General features: G+C 35.1%; 1 protein-coding gene across 3 annotated transcripts in view; it reads left to right on the forward strand.

The window, feature by feature from the left end:
- LOC112049616 (long-chain-fatty-acid--CoA ligase ACSBG2) overlaps positions 1-10,516 on the forward strand; it is a 37,490-nt gene that overhangs the window by 23,428 nt on the left and 3,546 nt on the right. For 2 of the 3 annotated variants that reach the window (XM_024087577.2, XM_024087579.2), the window contains exons 8-15: positions 1,010-1,119; positions 4,081-4,221; positions 5,072-5,137; positions 6,303-6,521; positions 7,580-7,814; positions 9,344-9,484; positions 9,827-9,952; positions 10,265-10,385. In XM_024087577.2, the coding sequence (XP_023943345.1) occupies positions 1,010-1,119; positions 4,081-4,221; positions 5,072-5,137; positions 6,303-6,521; positions 7,580-7,814; positions 9,344-9,484; positions 9,827-9,952; positions 10,265-10,385 (1,159 nt within the window). The remainder of the gene's footprint in view (positions 1-1,009; positions 1,120-4,080; positions 4,222-5,071; positions 5,138-6,302; positions 6,522-7,579; positions 7,815-9,343; positions 9,485-9,826; positions 9,953-10,264; positions 10,386-10,516) is intronic. The other variant, XM_024087578.2, reaches the window with a different exon arrangement.

Here is a 10,516-nt window from a genome sequence, read left to right on the forward strand (position 1 = left end):
TGATTTGTGAGTGCGTCATGATAAATTTTATCCCCATATTCTAACGGGAACGAACGGGAACTATACGGATGAAATGACGGAGCGTCGCTAGTATGAAATATTTGATTCATATAAGAATTATCACAACGTATAACGCTCTAAGTTATGAGTTATCTATTTAACACATGCGATAACACGGTCCAACCAATAGCATGCATATAAGCGTGTCTTGACCTTTACATGGACATCGTACGACGTGTCATCGATCAATATTGGAAAGGCTTACTGCAAATTGCAAATAGATATGCCATAGGTGTCAAAGGATATGCCCTTTTTCCACTGGTCCCTTCGTTTGATGCAATGTCAGTTTAAATGCATATTTTTTTAATTTCTTGACACATACATTATTTTAAATATCCCATAAACCCATTCTCGTGAGAATACGGGGATAAAATATAGCATATGTTACACTCTGATAATATAGCTTTACACCGGTGAAAGAATTTTAAATATCGGTCCAGTAGTTTCGCAGCAAGACGAATATTCAAACTTTTCCTTTTTATAATATTAATTTAGATATTCATTACTCTAGTCTCGCGGTTTTAAGGTTCATCATTATTGACCCATATTCGGCTCACTGCTGAGCTCGAGTCTCCTCTCCGAAAGAGAGAGGTTAGGCCAATAGTGCACCACGCTCGCGCTGGCCCAATGCGCATTGGCAGTCTTCACACACGCAAAGAATTAAAAAAAATCTCTGGTGTGCAGGTTTCCTCACGATGTTTTTTCTTCACCGTTTGAGACACGTGATATTTAATTTGTTAAAATATAAACAACTGAAAAATTGGAACCCTCACCCACCCTCCGGAATGGGAGGCAGAGGTCATATCCACTGGGCTATCACGGCCCAAGGTTTAAAAAAAAGTCTTTTATTTCGACTCACAAAGGGGGTCATAGTAGTGTTAGTTAACATTAAACTTAATTTAAGGTATACAGTATTAAGGTTTACTGAAAATTATTTTCTAATTTTCAGGTGGTGGACATTTATACAACACTTACTAACGCAGTGGCTGTATACTTTGCACAACCCGACGCCTTGAAAGGCAGCCTTATTGATACATTGAAAGAAGTACGGCCAACTAGGTAAGTAGCTTAACTTTACTTGTATACATCTATTAAGTATATCCTATTAGACTTCTATCTTACAGTACTTATATCGGAAATTCAGAATTAAACATGAATGGCATTGATTTCATGGTCCACGTGGTCTTCAAGGTTGGGTTTAAGGTTCAAAAGAGAAAGAAATGGAATTCATGATTCATCGTCATGATTATAAAACATATCATATCTACTAATTCTATATCCACGGATAATCGATAGCGGCTCTATCTAATGATTACTCACAAAAAACACAAGGTTTAGTAAGAAGGAATTGTAAATAATCTCTATATATTAGTAACCACAAAGAACATTAGAAGTTAAATTAACTTTGAGGCAAATTGCTTTGTGTTCGGATTTTTAATATGTGATGCTGAATTATTGTCATTATTTTCTTTTAAGTTATTTTTGATGATATACTATGGTTATCATAGATTTAGTTTTGCTTTTAATTGATTTTGTTATGTAATAAATTTTGTTATTAGTCATATTTTGCTAGCTGGTAGGTAAAGTTTATATTTGTTTATTTTATTTTATAATTTATTTTGCTCTTTTTTACATTTAATTATTATTATCATCTGTTTTTATTAATTTTTATATAAGTATAGTAATAATTATTATTGTTATTTGTATTTATTATTATTATTATTTTTTTATTATTATATATAAATATTTATACATATTATTTCTTTCTTTACTATGTAATTTCTAAATACAATTGGCCTAAACGACTCATTCTTTTCGCTTTCTGATTCAGTGTAATAAGTAGTAATGATAATTTTCAGAGCTTCCCAACTCTTAATGAAACACTCGATACGCACTTCTATGATTTAAAAATTTCAATATCGTTCACATAAATGCTCAGAGTATTCCAGCACATTATCCCGATATGCTTTCTTCTTTTTTCTAATTTCAGAATCATGGCTTAAACCATGTTTATCTTCCACATCATATGCTCTTCTTGGTTTTCACTTGACTAGCAAGGTGTTGCTATTTATCTCCGTTCGCATTTACTGTATACCGTTATTTGTGCATCACACGCACAGGCTGCTTCACATGCTAAACATTTGTTTGTAGAAGTGATTTTTTCTAATCTCAATCTACTTCTTGGAGCTTATTATAACCCTAGCCTGACTATTGACTTTTTTCCACAATTTGAGGTACCTATTATTAGATAGTTTTGTTCCACTATATAAGCATTCGATTATAATGGGTGACTTTAATACTTGCCTTGTAAAAAATGACTCTCGTGCCACACCTCTAAAATCTATAGTACAGGCGGCTAATTTGCACCTTCTTCCTCTGTCCGCGACTCACTATTTTCCAAACTGTTCCCCATCACTTCTTGACATTATTCTCGTTTCTTCTAGTGATCATGTTGCTAAGCATGGCCAATGCCTTCCTGATGCCTTTTCATATCAGGATTTACTTTATCTATCTTATAAGATCCGCCCCCCTAAAGAAAAATCAAGAATTCTTCTGAGGGCAAATATAAGTTAATTTAGAAATGCCAGTAACGTTTCCGTCTTTTTAATTTCCTACTTGATTAGTTACATACTTACAAAAATGATTCCATATTCCATAATATATGCAGAAGTTTTGCATTCTATAAATAACTGTCTCAATAATAATTCCCTTATCTTAGCAAAACCTTCCGAAGTATGTACTGTATGTACATATTTATAATTACCTACATTAAGATATCAAATCCAATTTGTAATTGATAAAAGCAAGTTAAGTGGGAGTATGTCTATATCTATAGGGTTCTGCACTGTACCAATTCTCACTCTTTCAATTATAATTATATCTAAGGCTAATTATTAATAGACCTACACAAGTCAATCAAAAGTATGTACCTACATGAGTGCAATGAAGAGTCCCTCGCCATCAACGTCACAATTTTTATCTCAAATTGGCTTGGCCTTCTAGTTTAATATTGAGCAAGGCCCTAAATATTTATACCTAGATCTATATATTCTATTAAATATGTTATTTACTCTCATTTATTTATTAGTCCTTTTTTTTAATTTTTTACAATGTTGTCATAAAAATAAAGTACAAAGTAGTAATCTAACAATACATCCAAATATGTTCGTAGGTACCTGTATAGTTAGAATTCTTTTAAAATATCGACGTAATTTATCTTGTAGAATCACAATTCAGAGGAAATAGGTTAGGTATATGAGGCCGAGGCGAACAAGCTATCTGAATTTCAATAATTGAATTTAAAAGCTTTCTGTAATTAATTAAAGAACGCTATTAAAAGAAATGATAAAGATCGAACTTTGTATTGTATAATGTGTCATTAGCCTTACAAGCATATCGGTATTAACTGATTACTAAAATTACTAATCCATCATGAAATAAATGTATTTCGATACAATATATCTCACCTATAGTTTTTGTGATTAGTTCGAGATTCAATGATTTGTTTAAATTTCACCATTGATTTCATGCGAAAAAATTGGTTTTATCTGGATATGGATCCATTCATGATCTAAGCCGTGCATAACATATAATTAGACCTACTTAATTCGTCTAAAAGAAAAGCAACTACTTATCTGTAGATCAAAGAATTGCTGCACGACGCTTTGCAAAGTACTGTTATGTAGTCCGAGGCCTCATAAAGATCTGGCGAAGCCTAGCAAATATAATCAAGTAGGTAAATATCCTCTGTCAGGGCCTGGAAAAGATAAGCACGGGCAGACTCCTGAAGTCCTAATGATCTTTCTTACATAACAAAAATTTGCCGTCTTTAAAATGCTAAAACCTTATCTAAAATCTACTTAATATACAAAATATGATTAAAATTGTTTTTAAAATTGGCACCTACAGGAAGTGTATATCTTATCTAATATCTACTTAAAACAGGAAATGCATGTATGACTATTTTGAGATAGGCACATTAAATAATCTTTATTTCAAGAAATCAATATTTTTAAAAAGGTTCCTGGCGGTGCCTCGGGTATGGGAGAAAATGTACGAGAAAATAATGGCAGTGGGCAAATCGAGCGGCTCCCTGAAACGATACATAGCCACCTGGGCTAAGGAGAAAGGCACGGAACATCACTGCGCAAGAATTAATGGGTAAGAAATGTACCTATCATTATCATCATCAACAGCCGATGGACGTACACTGCTGGACATATGCCTCTTGCATAGACTTCTCGAGCCGCCATCATCCAGCGGCTCCCTGCAACCCGCAGGGTTGATCAACACTGCACTTTCCATTCCAGGGTTCGTCCATCGGCTCTTCGAACTATATGCTCATTGCTACTTCAGCTGCGCAACTCGCTGAGCTATGTGGCTTTGGTTGTAGTACTATTAACTAAATACTTAATTACTTTCTAATTTCAAATATCGGAAACTATTCAGGTCACACAAGAATTTGTACGTCTTCTTTTTATACAATTGTCAAGGTATTAACTACAGTCTTTTGTTTAACTGGGACAGTATGAAATCGGATACCATGTGTGACTATATGGAATTGTTTCAAAGATATTGTTCTATATTGATTGTTATATATTATACATAAAATACGCGTCAAATTTCGTCGTAATTGTTTAGACTTACAATATTGAAATATACTGGCATTTTTTTTTATTTAATACGATTGGTTAATCTACTATCTACTAATCACTAGAGGCTTTGCAGAATAGGTACATATCCCACATTGGATTTCTAGTCTTGGCTCACCATGCTACGAGTACCTACAATGTATTATGAAGTACTAGCAGACATCCCGCGGTTTCTTACGCGTAGTTCCCGTTCCCGTGGAAGTACGGGGATATCTTATAGCCCATGTTACTCGGTGAAGATGTAACTTTCTAATGGTGACAGAATTTTGATAATCGGTCGAGTATTTATCGATTAAAATCGTAACAAACAAGCAATAAATTAAAACTTATTGTATACATATTTTGATACGTTTTATCAGAGCCTTGTCCGCCGGAATGACTGGTCTGCCAGTAGACTTCACGCTATTGGAAATGATAAAGTATTGGTATGTGAACCAAGGTGTCATTGTTGTTTGATTTACGATAACAGGTAGTTAGTGGACATTGCATGGTTCCGAATTATAGTGATTAAGTTGTTCTTCAGTTGCGATTGTATTTCCTATAGTTTGCCTTTACTATTGTTTTATTATTTGCCTAACGGACGTCTGCGACGTTGTCCGCGTGGAATTTTGTTCAGATCATTGTTTTCATTAAGTTCATTTAAATTAATAGCTTGGTCTGTGACTAAAATGTTTTCTGTCCGCAAAACGGCATGAAAATCGGTTAATTAGTGCAACTTTATTGATGCTTAAAGAATCTTTGAAACCTATTTAGGTATAGGTAGCATTTTGCAAACTGTATTATGCATTTTATTTTTTTAATAACCTTGTCTGGTTTCACAGTATAAAATTATCGTTGGTTTTCACTTTACGATTTTATATTCTAAGTATAGATTCTGTTTCCAGTATTTACCTACTTACAATAAAAGTGCATGAAGTATTTTGATCCTAGTTCTATTAGATTACGATGTTTAATTGTTTTTTTTTTAATTTTCATAAAACATTTTTTGCAATTAAATGACATACCTATTAGTTATAATTATTTAAATCTAGTCTTCCATTATTTCCACACTCAACTTACATCAAAAATATTTAAAATAGCCATGTCTAGTAGGTATAAGCATGACTAATTTTTCTCTTTTTCAATGGCTGTTTCCTCTAGCGCGAAATCAATTTAGAAAGAAAGAAAATATCTTTATTGCTACATTATATCTCAGCATATTGCTAGTATGCTTCTCATAAGCAATATTAAAAAGTATCTGAATTGCATTTATTAGAAGTATCTATATACATAGGCGTTATCTATTGGTGAAATAATTTTCAAGATCAGAGGGCCTAGTGGCAGTTTGATACTCTTACTGTAAACGCGAATTTCTAAGGAATTGAAACAGCGCCATCTAGTGTCACTACTGCAACTGTTTCGATTCCATATAAATTTGCGTTTACGTTAACGTGATCGTAACAGTATGAAAATATTGAAAACTCCGACCAGGCAAACAGTTTAGTGGTGACAAAGAAACTCACATTCGCATTAGTATTAGATAGGATGACATAATATCGGTTGGATAATATTGCTTGTTGTTACCTATACCTTGTATTATGATAATAACAGGCAATCAGGCACCTCCTGTGGCTACAAGATGGCCAAGTCGGTGGTGTTCAATAAGGTGCGAGTCAACCTCGGCCTGGACCGATGCTCTACCTTCGTGACGGCGGCGGCGCCTTTATCCCCGGACATCAAGAAGTTCTTCCTGTCGCTGGACATACCGATCATGGACGCCTTTGGTATGAGCGAAGCGGCCGGCGCTCACACACTTAGCATATACCCTAAGTGAGTAAATCCTTTGTTTATACTGCACTAGACTTTGTCTTGTGAGCCGTGATAGCTCAGTGCATATGACATCTGCCTCCGATTCCGGAGGGTGTGGGTTCGAACTTCGAATTCGGTCCGGGGCATGCACCTCCAACTTTTCAGTTGTGTGCATTTTAAGAAATTAAATATCACGTGTATATCTGCATACCAGAGAATTCTCTTAATTCTCTGCGTGTGTGAAGTCTGCCAATCAGCATTGGGCCAGCGTGGTGGACTACTCGAGTTCAGCGGTGAGCCGAATATGGGTTGATGACGAGACTTTGTCCTCGACAATATCGATGTAAAAGGGAATGTCATGCCCGGCCCTGGCCTACCCTGACCACCCGGGAATTTATTTATATCTAAAAAAAATTTGATAATACTGCTTTACTTACTACGTTTTACGACATTTTTAATTCATCTTTAATTTGTATCTTCATATTATGTTTACCTACTTTTAAGTTTTTACATTAAAAAGAAATAGTTAACATAAAATATAATTATGATTTTTGTTGCTTAAAAGCAAAGTCCAAGGGTAATCTCTCATAAATAATCTTGTTGTTTTTTATTGTTGTGCAAAATAAATATCTACACAATGATACCTACTTACTCGTACAAGTAACCGCTTAACTATTTACTTACATAAAATCAATTATCTACCTATAGCTGTAGGTACCTCATCTATGTTTAATTCCTAATCTATTTTTAATATACCTTTAGGGACCTCATTTCTCCAAAGATTTTAGGCTGGTTTTTAGACAAACATAAAATTGAAATAGATGTTACCGGTACCGATCATTATAATAATTAGTAACATGCTCACCGACAATGAATTCTGCCAGGTTCCTATATTATTATATACCGGTCTGCTATTGAGAATTTTTGATAAAAAGAAAATCATGAGTTTCAGATATATCTTAGCCCGACTTAGGATTCAAACCCAGTATCTCGTGATCATTAGACACAAACTGGGCAGTATTTGCGTTTAATCAAATACTCTAGATTTTGTGACATTGCATTATATGATGTAATTTTAGATTCAAATTGGACTGTTCCGGCGAAGTACTGGATGGAACTGAAACCAAATTCGGTGGATCGACAAGTATCAATGGACCGGGGGAGATTCAGATGCGAGGCCGCCATGTCTTCATGGGCTACCTCAACGATGAACAGAAGACGAAAGATGCACTCGACGACGAGGGATGGCTTCTCTCTGGTGACGTGGGCAGGCTGGACAGCAACAACTTGCTCTACATTACCGGCAGAATAAAGGTAACAAATAATGGGAAACCAGTAAAAATTACTATTATAAGTGAGATAAAACTTAAGCATGCCAAATTAAACTCTACGTTATTAAGTTGTGTAAGGGCAAACTTTTCGTCAAATAAAACGGGTCAATCAATTGTCAAACATTCTTCACTGAGCAATGTTTGACAAACATTTCAAATCAGCAGACAGTCAAATTGAAATTGTTTGACGATCACGTTTAAATTGACGAAAAGTGTAATTGTTTACTGGGCCCCTTTTAGATCACAGTAGGTATGTGTAACATACTTAGTTCCGTATCATTAGTAGGTACTAAAGTAACTATAACTATAAATTATAAAGTAATAAGTAACTTGCATCGGTCCAGACTTAGTCTAGTCTGAGAGCATCGCTTGCATTAAGTGATTTCAATAATTTAATTATGGAGCCTAATATAAGTAGGTACGGTACATTCAGGAAAAACTTTTTTTTTTATTCTTTACAAGTTAGTCCTTGACTACAATATAAGTCTAAGATGGAAGCGGGATAACTTGTTAGGAGGGGGGTGAAAATCCACACACCTTTCGATTTCTACACGACATCATACCGGAACGCTAAATCACTTGGCGCTATGTCTTTGCCGGTAGGGTGTTAACGAGCCACGACCGAAGCGTCCCACCAGCCAGACCTGGACCAATTAAGAAAATCTCAATCGGGCCAGCCGGGAATCGAACCCAGGACCTCCGTTTTGTAAATTCACCGCGCATACCACTGCGCCACGGAGGCCGTCAAAAAATATAAAATAAGTCAATAACATGGCAATCAGCAGTCATATTCTTTAAGGTTACACATTACACAATATATTATCACAGAAAAAAAGCTTAATGATCACATAATTTATATTGAACGTAGGTATAATATAAATTATGTGATATATATAAGTGTATGAATAATCCCCGATAAACACAAATATTTACCGTTTCGCCGTCCACTTCATGTGGTTTATTGCAAATTAATCATTATTCCGTATCTAAATAGATGGGATCATAGGATCTCGGGTAACATGTTTATCAACATAGCTGGATTTATTTTTGACATCGTCCATTTGAGGGCAGTGACCCTGCTTTCTGCATTCCGGCCATAGGTTCGATTCCCATAACTGGAAAATATTTGTGTGATGGGTGTTTTCTACTATCTCTATCTATTAGCTTCCTTTATCCTTCAGTGCAAGTCCTATTAAAATCGGTTCTGCGGTTCCAAACATTAGCCCAGATAGACATAATTAAAAAAAAAGCTTGACTGTGTTTTGGTGTTGTGTAATTATAATTATCAATAAGCACTCGAGAAAACACACTTATTTTGAAATCACAGACAAGACGCTTAAATTTTATTTAGATATACGTACCTACTAGCGGACGCCTGTAACTTCGTCCTTAATCCGGCTCTATCGCAAAATACGTTTTAGCGGACGTCCACTAACTATAAACTACCTCCCTGCCAAATTTCATTTTTCTACGTCAAGCAATATATATATTGATGATATTTCTTCTTTCCAGGAGCTCCTGATAACAGCTGGAGGTGAAAACATAGCGCCCGTGCTGATCGAGCAAACGGTGCAAGCGCAGCTTCTACACGTGGGATATGCTGTGCTCATAGGAGACAGGCGGAAATTCCTCTCCATTTTACTCACACTAAAGGTGTGTATCTACCTATAATTAAAGCATACATTACAATAAATAAAGCGAATGATAGTCTAAAGCAGCGTTTCCCATCAGGTGGGTCGTGACCCGGGAGGTGGTCGACAGTAGAATAGTTTGGGAAACGCTGGTCTCAAGTTCTATAGGTATAGACTTGAGCATTGGACATGCAGCGCTTATTTTCAGCTGATACCTTAAGCCATATGTCACTACGGAAATGCGTACATAAAATCTTTTTATATAATATATTTCCAGCCATGATAGTCCAGTGGATATGACGACAGCAGTGAGCAGAATATGGGTTGATAATGATGATAATATATTTGGTTTTTTCCACTTCAGGCAAAAGTGGACCTAAACACTGGCGACGCGTTGGACGAACTGGAACCGGAGACATGCAAATGGGTGGCGAGCCTAGGAAGCAAGGCTACCAAGATCAGTGAGATTGTCAATACCAAAGATCCAGTTGTACGTATTAATTTTGCTTAATTTTTCACGTTTTAACGCCTGAACCAACTTGATGAATTTTCTACAAAGTCTATCAAATCATTTTCATGGTAAAAATAAAAGTTGAAAGTCGTAGTCAAAAAGGGATATTAGTATCACTTATCATTTCTTAAGAATTACTCCTAACTTTAAATGATAACTCTTTTGAACAATTGTCGTGTCCGCTGTTAAAAAAGGAAGATCATCCCTTAGTTATTTAATTGGGGATTTCAGTTAATTAAACCTTAAATTAATATTATGTAAAAAAAATTAAATAAATTTATGTATCTTCAGGTATACAAAGCAATAGAAGAAGGCATTGCTCGTGCGAACAAACAAGCAATTTCTAACGCGCAAAAGATACAGAAGTTTGCTATACTACCCTCGGACTTCTCTATGAATACTGGAGAGTTAGGTGAGTTATTATGAGATTTTAGTGATTTTTAGTGTCTTAGTTAGTGAGTCTAATTGTTTTATTTATACCTGCACATAATAAAAAAAAACATAATTTAGAAGGAATTGTCAAAATTAGTTTTTATAACAATT

The sequence above is a fragment of the Bicyclus anynana genome, chromosome 1 (genome assembly GCF_947172395.1).
Source record: "Bicyclus anynana chromosome 1, ilBicAnyn1.1, whole genome shotgun sequence".
Classification (NCBI taxonomy): Eukaryota; Metazoa; Arthropoda; class Insecta; order Lepidoptera; family Nymphalidae; genus Bicyclus; species Bicyclus anynana.